Source organism: Rousettus aegyptiacus, unplaced genomic scaffold (assembly GCF_014176215.1).
Source record: "Rousettus aegyptiacus isolate mRouAeg1 unplaced genomic scaffold, mRouAeg1.p scaffold_m13_p_10, whole genome shotgun sequence".
NCBI lineage: Eukaryota > Metazoa > Chordata > Mammalia > Chiroptera > Pteropodidae > Rousettus > Rousettus aegyptiacus.
In genome coordinates, this window is record NW_023416285.1 from 83722270 (window position 1) to 83741649 (window position 19380).

The window sequence follows — 19380 nt, forward strand, 5'->3', positions numbered from 1 at the left end:
GGCTCTACAATATTTAGATGTTTTATTTCAGTCACATAGTGGGAGCTGAGAACAAATGTGGGTAAACCAGAAACAAAATACCTTCACAGAACATAAGCTAAAACCTATTCCCTTAATCCTTCAGCGCTGAATCATATGTTATGTCTGGACCATAAATGTGAAGAATGCCAAAGTAGCTCTGGCATTGCCAGGCTTGGCTACACATACATGCAAGGAAAAGCATACCCATCCTGAATATATTATTAACATTGCTATTGTATTAGTTTTCTATTGCTGTATAATAAATTACCGGACAGTTGGAGGCTTAAAACACCTATTTATTATTTCTTAATACTGTTGATCAGAAGTCTGGACACAGTGAAACTGAGTTCTCTGCTCAAGGTCTCACTAGACTGAAATCAACATTTTGGCCAAGCTGTATTCTCATCTGGAGCTCAGGGTCCTCTTCCAAGTATATTCAGGCTGGTGGAAGAGTTTAGTTCCTTGCAGTTGTAGAACTGAGGTCCCCGTTTTCTTGCTGGCTGCCCTTAGCTCCTAGTTCTCAGTGGCTACCCTCAGGTCCTTGCCATATGGCCCTTTCAAAACAAGGTAGTTTATTTCTTCAAAGCCAGGGCTAGAATCTCTCTCCAGTCTGCTGCTATGGGAAGGAGTCTTATTTAAGACTAATGCAATGTAATGTAATGTAATAATGTAATGACTGCCTCAGTGTATCCACAGGTCTCACTCACACTAAAGGGAGGAGACAATACAGTGCATATGGGAGCAGAAATCCATCTTAGAGTTATGCTTACAATTGTTACTCAGAACAAGGGCTGAACTTTGTCAACTATATGACTAAAGAGAGAGCAAAATGTCACTCACCTCTGGAAGCAAGAAGTTAAATGTAAACTGTCTCAAGACAGACAATAGTGCTTTTCAAGAGAAAAAGAAAATAACCTATAAATGTTCAAAATTCCTCGAAAAAGATATTCAGGTCTCAATCTCAATGAACCCTTTGAACAATATGCCTGGTAAAGATGCAAATTCCTACACAGAGCAATAATAAGGCTGGCAGAGATTTGCAAATGGCTATCTGAACGATGCCTATTCTTCATTTTTAGGAACACGTAATCTTATCTTCCCATAAAACCATCCCCTTTACCACCATCTCCTTTTTCTCAGTTATTCTAGTCAATAGCTGGCTATAAACCAATGTGGTAACAACACATTTTCTACAGATGAAGTGAAAAAAAAATCAATATTCAAAGTGTAATATTAATATTTTCTGGAGTAGGAATAAGACAACTAGGTGACCAAATTTTGATTCTGGGGTATAAACCCTCTATAACCACTTCTCCATGAACGTGGGTGTACCTTCAAATAGGATAGGATAGTTCCTCTTTTGATTAGGTGACATTATACGGCAAAATGATGGGACAGTCACTCCTATGATTACATTATGTTATGTAAGACTACATTTGAGCAGACTGGGGAAGAGTCTCTTGCTAGCCTTAAAGAAGTAAACTGAGATGTTGTGAGAGGAACACATGGCTAGGACTTGAGGAGACTTTTAGGAGCTGAAAATAAGCCTAAGCTGACGTCTAGTAAGAAAATAGGATCTCAGGCATACAGTTGCAAGGAAATAAATTCTGCTAATGACCTAAATTGAGCTTGGAAGAAGATTCTGAGCTTCAGATCAGATCACATGTCAGGTGACACCGAATTTTGGCCTGGTGAGGCCCTCAGCATGGGACCAGGCTAACTTCTGACTGAAAGGCTAACCAATGAAAACTGCGTGATAAGAAACATGTGTTGCTTTAAGCTGTTAACTTTGTGCTAATTCTTTATGCAGTATAGAAAGCTAATATATAAAAAAATTGATAAATAAAATAAACAACTAGCAAAATTAGTTTTAGAAACTTTCTGCAGCGAGATCTCAGTGCTAAATCCCAGTTGGTCTTAATGAGTAGTTACAAATTTTTGATTTTTAAAATGATTTAAAACTAAAATATACCTAATATAAACACAATTTGAGATACTCCAGAGTACTGTAGATGATAAACCAAAGCAAAAAGTTCTTAAGTTATGAAAGAATACCAAACCAGTGGGGATTTAACCATATAATTCCCACAAAGTTAAAAGACAATCTGAATAATTAATAATGGTAGATATATATATCAAATATATACACAGAAGCAAAGAGCACTTACTCTGAAAGTTGTTCACTGAGAAGCCTTGAGGATGATAGAATCCTGCTTTGCAAATGCACTGATAGGCTCCAAGCACAAATCCTCGGCCTTTAATTGGCATACACTATGAAAAAGAAAAACCAGCAATATAGTTGATCAGAGGTTGTTACACAGTATCCATCATTGCAAATGGTAACAGAACTAACACATTTCCTAGATATAAAATATCTAATTTTTGAACTTTTATTTTAGGTTTGTTTGCCAACAGACATTTTTTAGAAGTAGCAAACTGAGTTTCTAAATATATGCCATTACAGCTGCAGTTACTACACATGTTTAACTCATTCAGTTGCCATAGGGAGTAATTATGAGACATAGTTTTTGTTTTTAATGCCTCACATATCATCTTATTGCTTTAAAAGATATTTTAAGAATATGTTAAAAGTGATTCCATGCTAAGTATTTCTATCAAAGAAAAGGTAAATAGGTAAGTAGATGAATAGATATATAGAAACTTAGATGTGAAATTGCTTTTATGGATTAAGTATTCATCAAATTTCATTCTTGGAACACAAGTATAGCAACTGATAGAAAAACAAAGCAAAAAAATCATAATGTAAATTTAAAAGAGAAAAAAAAATGATGAATTAAAGATCCCAAGGGCTCTCACTTAAAATCTGTTACATAGATAAATATGCTACATGTACCTAAACAAAAAGAAAAACAATGATCATCTTTCCAAAAGGTCACATCAATAGATAAAATGGACATCACCCAAAAGCTTAATCTCGGCTTCTTTTAAGAATATCAATTAACTCTATCAAAACTCAACTTAACACACTTCATTTCTGCTATATTGAATTACATAAGCACAAATAACTTCCATTAAAATACAAACGGTGAATCAGTAAAACAGGGATGTTTTAAGAACCTAAACAACACTGAAATTTCTTTTCTGATATCTCTGTTTAAAGATCCCAACCCTTTGCCTTTTTGCCATTATAATCTATTAATCTAATCTATAATCTAGTAAATGTAGGTCATAAAATATCCCTCTACTACAGGGGTCCTTGAGAGAAAACTCTAAATAATTCAAATAATAGTTTAATAATATAGCTTATGTGATTAGTATTAAGATCAATATTACATACTGTGAAAACTCTAGTAAATAGAAAAGTGTTTAAATATAAGATAGTAAGAGCTAATACATGTTCTAAATACACAGAGATATACACGAAAAAATTTTTAAAATAATTTCTTGAATATTTTATTTCATTAATATCTCCCTTTTTTATCCAACATATTTATATTCAATTATATTCTGCAATTGGAAATACAGTCCTTGACTCAGAGCCAAATAAAAGGATAGATAAATATGAGGCAATTCAACTGTATTGGCAAGTATTTATGAAATACCCCTGTGTACTTAGAAAATTTCTATAGAACCTAATTGAAATAACACACACCATTTATAAATATTCAGTTATACGACAGGCCAGATCATATTTCTGAACTATATAAATAAAAAGGCAATTACAACATTTACTTTGGAGAAGCACCAGTATGATGTAAAGAGTATATTATTTGAGGCCAGTCAGGAAATACAGATTTGAATTTAACTGTATCACTCATTAGCTATGTGAATTGAGCTGTTCTCTTAACTTCTCTGAGTCTTATTTATTTATTTTTAATTTGTAAGAATAATCATTTAGTCAGAGTCAGGTACAGTTTGAAGAAGGTAAAACCACCAAGATGTCCTAACAGGTTAAATGTAGAGTATAAAAGGAAGAGATTATAGGATGACTTGAAGGTTTTTGGTCTGAGCAATCTTAAAAATGGAGTTACCATCATTATGCTGGGAAAGGCTGCAAGTGGAGAAGGTTTGAGGGAAAGAGCAGAAGTTCCGTTTTGCAAATGCTATGTCTGAAGTGTCTGTTTGAAATTTAATTCTAGACATCAAATAGGCAGACTGCTCAAGTAGTATAGAGATTAGAGGAGAGGTCTGGTCTGATAAGACTGGATAACTGAGAGAACACCTGTAGACAATGAAGGACATGGGCCCAAAGTAGTGAGACTCAGGATGTTCAAGTCCTAAAAGGTCAGAGAAAAAGGAAGAAGCAGAAAATACTGATAACGGTAATTCGGTGCAGTATCACTATTTCATTAACTAGATTGTGGTATTAAAGCATAACATAGAATTTTTCATGATTTGCATTTATTAAACATTCACCCAGCAAAGACTAATCCAGGTTAACTAAGTTTTAGATACTAAGATTACAATAACATACTTTAAATATTTTGCTTCACTGGAATTTGGAGGTTAATGCTATTCATTGAAACAGCATTAATTCACAAATAATATGATTCGGCAATGCGACAATGACTCAGTGGAGAATTTAAGTGTTTAAGTCAGATCTGAAAGTTTATTGCAATAGGGAATATCTCTTTGCTCTAGAACCTAACTCTAGAACTGAAAGAAAGATGAAGGTTTGAAAAATCCAGTTGATTAGATAAATATTGCCAGATATAAAGTTCCTTGAACTTAAAAAAAAAAAAAAAAGTGCTTCCTAATTTTATTATGGAAAACACAGTGGTATGAATTATTAATTACCTTGAACTCTTTATTCTATTCTTAAATTATCTTATATTCTCAAAGGAAAGAAAAAAAGGTCAATAAAATTCAATTAAAAAAATATCCTGCTGTACTTACTCCAAGAATGTGGGGCATGCATGAAACCTAATGTGCTATTGCTTACATACACTTGGCTTAGAGTATTTAAGTGATCTTGGCTTATTTTTCTATTAATGATTATAAATTTGCACTCAGCTTGCCATACGTTCTTGCTCCAAACCACCACCACCATTCCATAGCTACTCTAACTCTGCTAACTCCCAACCAAACATAAATGTGTTCGAGATTAGGCAATTAGTTTAGTGTCAAGTTACTTTTTAAGAAATCTCCATGAGTATGGTGACTATCCAACAAACATTTACAATATTTGGACTGAGGAGCTACTTTTTAAAATTTTTCTCCTTAGGGATTTAGAATATAAATATAGATCCTCACTTAATCCAGGAGAAAATATTTAAAATTTTACTCTAATTTAACATGCATTTAAGATATTACTTTTAAAAATTAAACATTTATTTTAGAGCCTCAAGTCTAAAACTTTATAGAAATCCAAGAGGATACTAATGGGGAAAGCAGCACTTCTTCTTCCATGAGACTAGCTGTTCCATGGTATCCTCTGATCTACATTAAGCATTTTATATTGAGTTATAGTACCCCTGTGAGGAAGGTAACTGCTCACAAGATTAGATGTCCTCTTTGATGAACCTTACCAAGCCATCAGCAGAAATTTACCAAGGAACGCTCTTAAGAACCCACAAAGTCAGGTTCTGAGAAATAACCCAGATTCAGATGGGAAGCTATGGTAGTAAAGAGTTTATAGCAAAATGGGTAGATTCCTCGAAAGGTACAACCTACCAAGTCTGAGTCATGAAGAAATCAAAATTCTAAATTAAATAAAAGAACTTATAGCTAGTAGAGATCAAATCATAATCAAAAACCTCCCAACAGAGAAAAGCCCAGGACCAGATAGCCTCAATGTATAATTCTATCAAATATTAAAATAATACCAATATTCCTCAAGCTCTTCCAAAAAATTGGAGAACACTTTCTAACTCATTTTATGAGGCCAGCGTTACCCTGATACAAAAGCCAGACAAAACTACTACAAGAAAAAAACTACAGACCAATAATCCTGAATAATATGGATATAAAAATCTTCAATAAAATACTAGCAAACCAAATGCAAGTGCTTAAAGAAACATACACCATAACCAAGTGGGATTGGAATTCAGGGATGGTTCAACTTACAAAAATCAATCAATGTAATATACCACTTCAACAGAATGGACAAAACAACACAATCATTTCAAATAATGCAGAAAAAGCTTTTGACAAAATTCAATACTCTTTTGTGATTAAAAAGAAACTTAAAAACACTAGAAAGAAGAAAAATACTTCAACTTAATAATAGCCATATATGAAAAGCCTAGAGCCAACATCATACTCAATGATGAAAGACTGAAAGCATTTCCTCTAAGATCAGGAACCAGGAAAGAATTCCTACTGTTACTACTATTCAATGTAGCACTGTAAGTCCCAGCCATAGCAATTAGTCAAGAAAAAAGATAGTAAAGGTATTCAAAAAGAAAAGGAAGAAGCACAATTATTTGTATTTGTGGAGGACATGGTCTTATATGTAGAAAACCCTAAAAATTTCACACACACACACACACACAAAACATAAACTGTTAGGACTAATAAATACATTTCGCTAAGTTTCAAGATACAAAGTCAACATATGAAATTGATTATTTCTATATACTAACAATAAATAATCTAGAAAGAAAATTGTTTTGAAATCCCATATACAATAACTTCAAAAAGAATAAAATACTCAGGAATAAACTTAACCAAGGAAGTGAAAGACTGGTAAATTGAAAAGTAAGAATTGTTGAAAAAAAATAAATAAGACACAAACAAATGAAATGATATCAGTGTTTATGAAGTAGGAGACTCAATATTATTAAAATACCTATACTACCCACTGCAATCCCTACCAAAATCCCTAAAAAATCCCAGTGGCAATTTTTGCAGAAATAGTATAAAACCGTTTTAAGAGTCATGTGGAATCTCAGAGACCCCAAATAGCCAAAACAATCTTTAAAAAAATGAACGAAGTTGAAGGTCTCACACTTCCTGATTTTGAACATATCACAAAGTGATGGTAATCAAAACACTCTGGTACTGGCATGGAGGCAGACATATAGAACGATGGTACAGAATAGAGAGCCCAACGATAAACTCTCATATATAATGGTCAAAGGATGTTTGCAAGGATGCCAAGATCAAGTAACAGAAGACAGAACAGTCTCTTCAACAAATGGTGTTGAGAAAACTGGATAGCCACATGTAGAAGAATGAAGTTGGACCTTTATCTCACACCATGTACAAAAATTAACTCAAAATGGATTAAAGATCTAAGCATAATGCCTAAAACCATTGAAGCTCTAAGAAGAAAACAGAGGAAAACTTAATTACACTGAATTTGGGAGTAAGTTCTCAGATATGACATCAAAAGCACAGGCAATAAAAACAAAAACAGACAGATGGGACTACGCCAAACTTAAAAACTTCTGTGAATCAAAGAATACAATCAACAGAGTGAAAAGGCAACTTATGGAATGAGAGAAAAGATTGAAAACTATATAAATGATAAGCAGTTAATATCCAGAGTATAAAAAGAACTCCTACAACTAAACAACAACAACGACAACAACAAACTCACAAATAACCTAATTTAAAAATGGGCAAAAGATTTGAATAGACATTTCTCCAAAGAATATATACAAATGGCCAACAAGTATATGAAAAGATTCTCAACATCAGTAAATAGAGAAACACAGATCAAAAGCACAACGAAGTATTCCTACACCTATTATGATGGTTACTATCAGTAAAATAACAAATGTTGGTGAAGATGTGGAGAAATTGGAATACTTGTGCACTGTTGGTGGGAATATAAAATGGTATAGTCACTTATGAAAACAATTATGGAAGTTTCTCAAGAATTTTTTTTAAATTGCCATCTGATCCAGTAATCTTATCTCTGGGTATATATCCAAAAGACTTGAAAGCGGGGTCTTGAAGAGATATTTTAACACTGATGTTCATTACAGCTTTATTTACAACAGCTAAGAGCTAGAAGCAATCTAAATGTTCATCAATAGATAAAGAAAACGTGGTATATACATAAAGCATAATTATTACTCAGCCTGAAAAAAAGAAGGAAATCCTGTCACATGCTACTACATAGTACAACCTTGAGAACCCTATGCTAAATCAGTCACAAAAAGACCAATATTCTGATTCTCCTCATGTGTAGTATCTAAAGTAATTAAACTCATAGATAAAGAAAGTAGAATGGTGGTTGCCAGGGGTTGGGGAACAAGGGAAATAAGTTGTTTAATGGGCACAGTTTCAGCTTTGCAAGATGAAAAATTCTTGAGATCTGTTACAAAACAATGTGTATAGAGTTAACATTACTGAACTGCACACTTAAAAAAGGTTAAGATGATAAATTTCATGTCATGTATTTTTTACCACAATTAAAAATATCTTAAGAGTTTAGAGCAAAATGGTCTTTCTTCCTCCATGATGTGTATGTAAACAGCACAGGTTATATTGCAACACATAATTAGCATGACATGTAATTCACCTAAACTCTTGGTAAATATAATTGCAGAGGAAAACCTGGCCAGCCTGACCATCATGAATATTTTATACAGAGGTGCCTCTGAGCAGTGGAATGGCAAAAATAAAGGTAAAAATTAGATATAGAGAGAGGAAGTTTTGTTTGGCATTTAATGGAAAAAATGTTTGTGCCTATGGATCACATTTCCATATAATTCTGGAGAAAAAATTAATTCGTACTGAAAGTAGAAGGTAAAAAAATTGCAAATACAATAAAATTTATCAAAGTCAAAATCTTCTAGAAATGGACCTTTAAATACCTTTCTTTGTTTTTGAATCTTCATAAAACATAAAACATTTCTACCTTCTCTGAACTGAACACCATTAACAGAATTCAACATTTCTTCAGGAGTCAGAATCATTACTTTGAACAATAAGTACTGAACTATGCTGAAATACACTAATGTCCACCAGGCACTATTATAAGGACTGTACAAGTATTAACACATTTAGTTCCATATCAATTCTATTATTATCTCCATCTTAAAGATGAGAATATTAAGGTACAGACTGCTACAGTAAGTTGCCCGAAGTCATACAGCTAATAACTGGCAGAACTAAGATTCAGTCCTACCATTCCTGCCCCAAGGAGAGTAAAGAATGACTACTCGGCACAAAGTATGGGGACAGAGTATAATTCTGTACAGGAACAGATGCTACTTTGGTCACTTTGGCATCTACTTTTATTGTTCCAAGACCTTTATACTTGGTTTCAGGCAGTATTCCAAATGGATTAGTATGACAGATTAAGCTTCAAGTAAGTGTTATTAATTTTAAAATATATGTGTAATATTTATTTTAAGAAACACAGTTAATTCCTACACCTGTTACAAATTTTAAAAATAAGTCTTTTTCTTCCCAACACAGAGTTCTCAACTCAAATCTTAAAAAAATGAATCTTCATTTTGGAGCATCCAACTGGAGTATATCTTCTCTACCTAAATTCCCTAAAACAGCGGCTCCTCTAAAGAGAATCATGAAGTCAGTTAACGGAAGCTCAGTCCCAATCTAAACTCAGCAAGCATAGCAATAGGAACCAGAGGCTTTCATGGCAGTCTAGATTGTCAGTTCTTCCTCTGGTTGCAAAAACATGGCTCTGCTTTGACAGAAGACTTATCTAATTCCAGAAAGGATTTCCTGCTATACTGAATTTATTGAGCCTCATTCAAAAAGCAGATGGCAACGCCACAGAGGCATAAAGAAAGACGAAAAGCTTGATACTGGCAAGATGAAGTAGGAACTGGGTCTACTAGAATATTTTTAAAAGACAGCAGCTTTTGTTTTTCTTTTACTCCTTCTATATAACTTGTGAAGTAATACTGTGAAATGTTGAATCTGTTAGTTTGGGAGTGGGTTAAAGGGGACTTGGTACTAAAATAGGTTAATTTCACTAATACGCAGTGGCTCTTCACAACTATTTACAAGTTTATTAAAACAAAAGGGAAACACTCAAACAGAGGAAATCTAAAAGGCCTGCAGGCAATGATAGGGTACACATCACCCACATATTTCATCAAACAATTTTCCAGAGAAACAAGAACTCATGAATAAGAAATAATGCAGTATTTCACCAAGGGAAAAAAGAACTACATTGTGTCTCTATTATTCATTAGCTGCCAGAACCTGGTTTAAAAAGCATGATGAACTGGAGCAAGGTGGCGGTGGAGTGGGGTGGGGTGGCGAGCGAGAGGATGTTTTCTTTCATGATATAGTTAAAGTTAGAAAAGAAACTGTTTTCTATTATTAATTTTTGAAATGTTTTTGTTATATTCAGTGAAGCTGGCTCTCACAAAACAAGGCTAAAAGATGACACTGCAGCAGCTGGCGTGGACACATTACAAGTCTACAAACTTCACAGTGACACTCAGCAAGATGCTCTGTGGCGTTTGAAACCGACTCAGGAAAATGTCAGGATTATATCTCATTGACTAAATAAGCCCATTATTCCATTTCCTACAGAAATAGCTCCAAAGGCTTGAAAATCTAAGTACTTAATATGCTCAACGCTTTTTAAAAATGAAATACTGCCTTTCACTAACCACAAACTTACTGTGATGCTCTTGACACTCTGTGCTTTTTGTGGTCATGGTTCATAAGCACTGGGGACTTCTTTTTCATTCTTTTCTTAATTAAGCTCCTGCTTACTGAACCCCATTGTATTCTATTTGCTGCATCAACAAAGAGGAACAAAGCTATAGTCTAATTCTCAGAGAATTTACAACCCACAAGCATAAAAGCAAAATCAGAGCTGCTATATAACGCACTATCCTGTTTTGAGTAGTTCATCTTTAGACATTTTTCTAGAATAAATTGTTTGTTAGAATACAAATTGTTATACTAAGAACGAGGGTAATAGAAGAATATGTATTTCAATTTTATAAAATTCAAAAACGTAAAATTTTTATAAAGTACTGCTCAAGGATATACAGATACGTGAAAGTATAAAGAATAGAAGTAAAAAACAAAATTCAGGATAATAATTGCCTCTTGGTAGAGCAGACAGGTATAGGATGAAGGGAGAGCATGTCAGGAGTTTCTGTGGTACTGGTAACAATCTATTTTTCAAGTTGAATAGTGGGTACAATTTTCTTCACTGCAATATCTACAGCTTCTAACACAATGCCTAGCATATAAGAGGTACTCAATAAAAATTACTGAAATGAGGGAAGGGAGAAAGAAAGGAAGGAGAGAAGGAAACTGATTTTAGCTTCTGGCTATGATACATTACCTTGTAGGAGAATGAAATTCCCACCAAAAACAATTAGAACATGTAGATAAAATAAATGGAGGAATGAATGGAAGAAAGAAAAGAAATCTACTCATGTGAAGGCATCAGAAAGCGGCCAATAGAGCCAAAATTAAGTGGCCAAAAATCTGAGAAATAAGGGAAATTCATAGAAGTTCTGCATTTTGCATTTTTGTATCAACTGAGTATCTGAGTGTCTGATGATATGAGGCTTTGGGGGAAAACTGAGAATCCAGACAGATGGAAGCTGGTAAGAGGCAGAGTAGACAGCAAAACTTTGGTAATCACATAGGTCTGAGGAGAAAAAAAATTAAGTTTGGGGCTACAAAAATACTCGAGTCTTAAGTACAGAATTCTAAGAGAGAATCAAAGTGCAAATAAATGAAACTTAACCTCAGAAATTTTTGTTGAATTCTTAAGCAGTCTAAAGTTAAAGTCAAAGAGGCAAAGTAGAAGCTGAAGAGAAACTGAGTTGAATTTTTGGCAGTATCACAATGTTAAGCTCCTAAATTGGCATTTAGAACCCTCCAAGGATGAAAAGCCCAGTAAATACCCAAGGTTCTCAGTGAGCCCCCTAAAGTACTACATCCTATAATAGGAGTGAATAAAGTATAACTCGAAGCTGTCACAGACTACTGTTCATCTTTGGGACAGCTCAAGTACTGGCTGGATTAATATGATCTATCTCTATCTAGTTACTCATAAGAGACAGGGTAAAGTCTCTCTGAAAGACGGCAATGCATTCAAAACCACTAGAACAACACAATGCCTGGCACGCGATCTTAAATTACCAACACATAATCTTTGGAAGATGGCAGAGTGAGAGACATCCCTAGATCTCTCCTCTTGAAACAAAAATAAGCTGAACATCTAAAACTCAACAGCAAAAATCCCCACCAAAACTGCACACCAGCACATCTGAGCGTGGGATCTGCACATAAGAACAATCACAGGTCAGAACCCTGGGGGTCTGGCGGTGGACTGGAAGAAATGAAGAAGCTGTCTCTTGCAGCCAGAGCTCCCTGTTGGAGGAGGGGGAGGGGAGAAGGTATGGCGAGTTCCCTGAACATCTCTGCCTGAGAGTGCTGTGAGCTCCACATGGCCGGCAGCAGGGTCCAGTCGTCAGAGCAGAAAGCAGAGAAGCAAACAGCAGAGAAACAACAGATGATTTTTACTCACTGAGGTTGTAAAACCAAGGCTGTGCTGCAGCCCCCATCCTCCTACCCAGAGGACCCTTTCCCCTATACCCTCAGACCAATCACTGCAGAGCCCAAGGGGAATCTGAGCAAATGCTACAGAAACTGTCGCTAACACTGAAAGGAAGTGAGACTGAAGGTACCGAGCATAATGAAACATTTATAAGAAAAAAAAGTACATTATTAAGACTTTATATAAAGCAGAGATCCAAGAGGCTTAGATGCCACTTACTGGAAACCAAAAGAAAAACACCTTCTTTGCAACAGGCTAGGGACCATTATATAATAAATCTTTCTAGAAAAAAAGCAGAATACATTGCCACTAATGCCTAGGCGGAGAAATAGTCCATTAAACACCATGAACAATCAAGGTGATGAGGCATCTCAGAAAGAAAGAGAAAAATCTCTAGAAAATACACTTACAGACATAGAAATACACACTGTAAATGACAGAGAATTCAGGATAGTACTTTGGAAAAAACTCAGTGAATTTCAAAACAAGTCATAGCAACAATTTCAGGAATTGAAAAAACACCTAGATGAGAAGAGCAAAGAGATTGAAACCCTCAAAAAGAACCAATAGAACTTCTGGAGATGAACACATTGAAAGAGTTGAAAAATGAAATAGCAAGCTTGAGAAATAGAGTGGACCAAACGGAAGAAAGGATCAGTGATACCGAAGACAGAAATCCAGAAATAAATCAGAAGGAAGAAGAGAGAAACCGAAAAATGAAAAATAATGAAAGAGAAATTCAAGAACTAGATGATACCATCGGGAAAGGAAACATAAGAATAATGGGCATTATCAAAGGTAAGGGAAAAGAGCAGGGACTAGAAAGATTTTTCAGACAAAGAGTTAAGAATTTCCCAATCATAAGAAATAAGCTGGAGTTTGGAATTCAAGAAGTCAACAGATCATGCAATTACCTCAACCCAAAAAGGCCTTCACCAAGACACATTGTATTAAAATTATCAAAAATCAATGGCAAAGACAAAATTTTCAGGGCAGCCAGGGAGAATAAAATGGTAACTTATAAAGGAAAATTCATTAGATTATCCTTGGACATCTCAACACAGACCTTACAAGTCAGAAAGGAATGAAACCAAATATTTAAACTATTAAGTGAAAGGAAGTATCAGCCTAGAATAATGTACCCAGCTAAGAAGAGAGAAACCGAAAAATGAAAAATAATGAAAGAGAAATTCAAGAACTAGCTGATACCATTCTGTCCTTTAGATATGAAGGAGAAATTAAGACCATTCCAAACACACAAAAATTGAGGGAATTCTCTATTATGAGGCCTGCACTACAGGAAACACTGAAAGGGGTCAGCTCACCTAAAACAAAATAACAACAACAAAAAAATTCATTAGTAGGAGTAAAGTAACTATCAAGCAAATAGAAGCAGAGGAGTATAACCCTTACTAAGAAGAGGGCATTATAAGCTTAAATAATAATAAGAGAATTATTATAAAAAGATAGTAATGAACGTTTAGCATACATAGGGACGAATTGAGATAACAATGACTGAGAAGCGGAGGGTTCAAATATCCAAATTCTCAAAAGGGAATGGAGATAAGGCATGTGCAGAAGAAAATGGATGACTGAATATATATCAAATGATCCTTTACATATTCATAGTGGTAACCACACACAGAAGATTCAGAACTGAAGTATATAACATAAAACAAGAAGAACCAGAGGCAAAACCCACAAACGCCAACCAAAATAAAGAAAAGAGAAACACAAGGACAAGGAAGCAATGGAAACGCTGAGCTACCAGACAGCAAAAGATAAAATGGCTATAAAAAGACCTCATATTTCAATAATCGCCCTAAACGTAAATGGACTGAACTCACCAATAAAAAGGCACAGAGTTGCAGAATGGATCAAAAAACAAAGCCAACCATATGCTGCCTCCAGGAGACATATCTCAGCTCCCAAAGCAAATAGAGACTCAAAGTAAAAGGGTGGAAAATGATATTTCAAGCAAATGGCATTCAGAGAAAAACAGGAGTAAGGGCACTAATATCAGATAAAATAGACTTCAAAATTAAAAAAGGTAAAGAAAGATACTGAGGGACACTTCATAATGATAAAGGGAATCATGCACCAAGAAGGCAAAACACTTATTAATATCTATGCTCCCAATCAGGGAGCCCCAAAATATGTAAAGCAATTACTAACAGAACTAAAGGGGGAAACAGACCACAACACTTTCATAGTAGGGGACATAAATACCCCACTGTCATATATGGACAGATCATCCAAACAGAAAATCAATAAAGAAATAATATCCTTAAATGACACATTAGACCAACTGGACATAATTGATATTTATAGAACCTTCCATCCCAAAATAGCCACTTATACATTCTTCTCTAGTGCGCATGGAACATTCTCAACAATCAACCACATACTGGGACACAGAGATAGCCTCAACAAATACAAGAGGGTTCAAATCATACCAACCATATTCTCTGAGCATAATGCTTTGAAACTAAAGATGAACTGCAAAAAGAAATCAGGAAGAACCACAAATACATGGAGATTAAACGACATGCTACTGAAGAATAACTGGGTCAGAGAAGAAATAAAAAGAGAGATCAAGAGAAACATAGAAATGAATGATAATGATAGTACAACATATCAAAACTTTTGGGACATGGCAAAAGTGGTCATAAGTGGAAAGTGCATATCAAGTGGAAAGGCCTATCTCCATAAACAAGCATGAGCCCAAATAAACTACCTAAATGAAGCCTAAAGTCAGCACAGGGAAAGAAATCATCAAAATTAGAGCAGACGTAAATGAAATTGAAAACAAACAAAAAATATATAGAAAAAATAAATGCAACAAAGAGCTGGTTCTCTGAGAAGGTTAATAAAATCGACAAACCCCTGGCTTGAGTCACTAAAGAAAAAAGAGAAAGGACATAAATAAAAAAAAAATCAGAGATGAAAGAGGGGAAATTACAACAGACACTGAGAAATACAAAAGGTCATACAAAAATACTATGAATAAGTATATGTATATAACACCAGATTTAATAACCTAGAAGAAATAGACAAGTACTTAGAAAAATACAACCTTCCTAGACTGAATCAAGAACTGGAAAATCTAAATAGACTGATCAGCAGTATGGAAATTGAAACAATTATCAAAAACCTACCAAAAGCCAAATGAAAGTCCAAGACCAGATAGCTTCACCAGTGAATTCTACCAAACATTCACAGAAGATTAAATACCTGTTCTCCTCAAACCTTTCCAAAAAATTGAGGAAGAGGCAATACTTCCCAACTTATTTATAAGGCCAATATTACCCTGATACAAAAGCCTGGTAAAGATAACACACAAAATAAAACTACACACCAATATCTCTCATGAACACAGATGCAAAAATCCTAAATAAGATACTAGGAAACCAAATAGGGCAACATATTAAAAAGATTATACACCACGATCAAGTGGGTTTCATCCCAGAGGCACAGGGATCGTTCAACATACGCAAAACAATTAATGTGATATACCACATAAACAAATTAAAAAATAAGAATCATATGATCAATAGATGCAGAAAAAGCCTTCGACAAGATACAGCATCCATTTATGATCAAAATACTTAACAAAGTCAGTACAAAGGGAAAGTACCTTAACATAATAAAGGCCATATATGACAAACCCTCCGACAACATAATACTTAATGGTGAAAACTAAAAACCTTCCCTCTAAGATCAGGAACAAGGCAAAGCTGTCTACTATCACCACTGTTATTCCACATAACATTGGACGTCCCAGAGAGTGCAATCAGATAAGAGAAAGATATACAGGCACCAAATAGAAAACAAAGAAGTCAAACTGTCACTATCTGCTGATAACATGATTCTCTATATAGAAAACCCTAAACTCCACAAGAACACTACTAGAAACAATAAGCAAATACAGTAAAGTCTCTGGATACAAAATGAATGTTCAAAAATCTGTAGTGTTCCTATACTCTAATAATAAAGTGTCAGAAAAAGAAGTAAAAAAAATAATTCCTTGTGCGATTACAACAAACAGAATAAAATGCCTAAGAATAAATTTAACAAAACGTGTGAAGGACTTATATAATGAAAACTACAAGACCCTATTAAAAGAAATAAAAGAAGATACAAAGAAATGAAAAGATATTCCGTGTTCTTAAAATGGAATAATCAACATAGTTAAAACGACCTTAGTACCTAAAGCATTATACAGATTTAATGCAATCCCCATCAAAATCCCATCAGTATTTTTCAAAAAAATAGAACAAAGAAATCATCAGATTTTATGGAAGAACAAAAGACCCCGAATTGCCAAAGCCATCCTGAGAAAAAAGAACAAGGCTGGAGGCATCGCTCTGCCCAACATAAAATTATACTACAAAGCAACAGTAATCAAAATGGCATGGTATTGGCAGGAAAACAGAGACACACAGAGAAGCGGAACAGAATGGACAGTCCAAAAGTAAATCTGTATTTATCTGGGCAAATAACTTTTGACAAAAAAGCCAAAAACATACAGTAGAGAAAGAAAAGCCTCTTCAAAAATGGTGCTGGGAAAACTGGAAAGCCACCTGCAAAAGAATGAAACTAGACTGTTGTCTATCACCACATACCAAAATTAACTCAAAATGGATTCAGAACCTCAATATAAGACCTGAAACAATCAAACGCACAGAAGAAAACATAGGAACTAAACTCAAGGACCTTGGACTTAAAGAGGATTTTATGAATTTGACCTCAAAGGCAAAGGAAGTAAAAACTAAAATATATAAATGGAACTACATCAAACTAAAAGCTTCTGCTCAGCAAAAGAAATCATCAACATGATAAACAGACAACCATCCAAATGGGAAAATATATTTGCAAGCAACACCTCCGACAAGGTCCTAATATGCAAAATATATGAAGAACTTATATAACTCAGTAACACCAAAAAAAAAAAAAATGATCCAATCAAAAAACGGGCTGAGGACCTGAACAGACACTTCTCCCTAGAGGATATACAAATGACCAACAAATATATGAAAAGATACTCAACATCACTAGCTATTAGGGAAATGCAAATCAAAACCACAATGATATACCATCTCACACCTGTTAGAATAGCTATAATCAACAGGACAAGTAATAACAAATGCTGGAGAGAATGTGGAGAAGAAGGAACCCTCATACACTGCTGGTGGGACTGCAAGTTGGTACAGCCACTATGGAAAACAGTATGGAGGTTCCTCACAAAACTAAGGATTGATCTACCATATGATCCAGCAATCCCTCTACTGGGTATTTACCTCAAAGACTTGAAAACCCATATCCGAAAAGATATTTGATGCTCATCGCAGCACTATTCACAGTGGCCAAGACATGGAAGCAAGCAAAGTGTCCTACGCTAGATGATTGGCTAAAGAAGCTGTGGTACATATATATAAAATGTAATATTACTCAGCCATAAGAAGAGATGTAATACTGCCATTTGTGACCACATTGATAGACCTTGAGGTAATCGTGCTAAGTGAAATAAACCAGACATAAAAAGTTGAAAATCACATGATATCACTTATATGTGGGCTATAAACCTAACAGCAGCGAATGAACAGGACAAACAAACAGAGACTCAGGGACATGGACAATGGACTAGTGGTTACCAGAGGGTAGAAAGTGGCAGAGGAGGGGAGGGGTAGACAGGGTATAGGGAGGCAAATATGGGGGGGTTAGGAGTAAAGGGGATCAAATATATGTTAGCTGAAGGAAACTGGACTTTGGGTGTTAATCACACAATAGAATATATATATATATATATATTCTATTGTGTGTATATATTATGTCAAATTATAATGTTCACCTGAAAATTATATAATTGTATTAGCCAATGTTACTCCAATAGACTTAATAAAAAGAAAAAAAGAAAAAAGAAAAAAATAAAGCCTATGCAATACAGATTTACAGATCTCTAGTAGGTATTAAAACTTAGTCATTGATAGGCTATTTTGTATTTGAATTTCGAGTTTTAAAAATAATATTCAAAAATTTCCTGTTAGATTTTTTGGTAGGTTATAAAACATTTTTTAAAAGGAAAAAAATGAATTACACACACACACACACACACACACACACACAAAACAGACAACAGGTACAATAGAACAGGTACTCAAGTTGCTGACACAGATTTTTAAATAATTATAATCAATACATCCAAAAAAGTAGTGGACAAAAATATAGAATTTCCTAGGGAACTAAAAATCTATTTTTCAAAAAAAGAGTAAAGTAGGTATTCTGCAACTAACAAAAGCAAGACTGGATGGACAGCAGAGAAGTAAGAATAAGCAAACTAGAAGATAGATTAGCAGAAAATATCTAGTCTGAAGCTTGAAAAAGAAAATAAATGGAAATACAGAAAACATCACAAGAGACATATGGATCATAGAAAAGGCACATAATATACATGTATTTGGAGTCACATAAAAGAAAGTAGAAGCAATATTATATGAAAGATATCTAGCTACTAATTCAAGAAGTGCTATACACCCCAAGGTGGATAAATACATATCATAGTCTAACTGGAAAACCAAATGCACAAAAAATATCTTAAAATAGCCAAAAGGAAAAAAAACATAAAATAATGAAATGATATCACTAAAGTAATAAAAGGGGTAAAAAAAAAAACTGTATACCAAGAGAAAATGTCTGTTTAAATGTGAATGCAATGAAGGTATTTCAAGTCAAATGAAACCTGAAAAAAACTCGTCGTCAGACCTATGATAAAAGAAATGGTAAAGGAGTTTTCAAGCAGAAGGAAAATTATGCCAGAAAGAGCACAAAAATGCAGGATAGAATATATAGCAATGGAAAGTAAACATATGGGTACATCTAAATTAATATATACTGTACAAGAAAATAATAGTAATACTGTCTCATGGGCTTTCATT

At 34.4% G+C, this 19380-nt stretch overlaps 1 protein-coding gene across 1 annotated transcript in view; it reads right to left on the minus strand.

Moving 5' to 3' along the window:
- The window catches only part of GPR158 (G protein-coupled receptor 158), a 313167-nt gene that overhangs the window by 142723 nt on the left and 151064 nt on the right, over positions 1–19380 (minus strand). The window contains exon 3 of the mRNA XM_016124940.2: positions 2190–2292. Coding sequence (XP_015980426.2) covers positions 2190–2292 — 103 coding nt within the window. The remainder of the gene's footprint in view (positions 1–2189; positions 2293–19380) is intronic.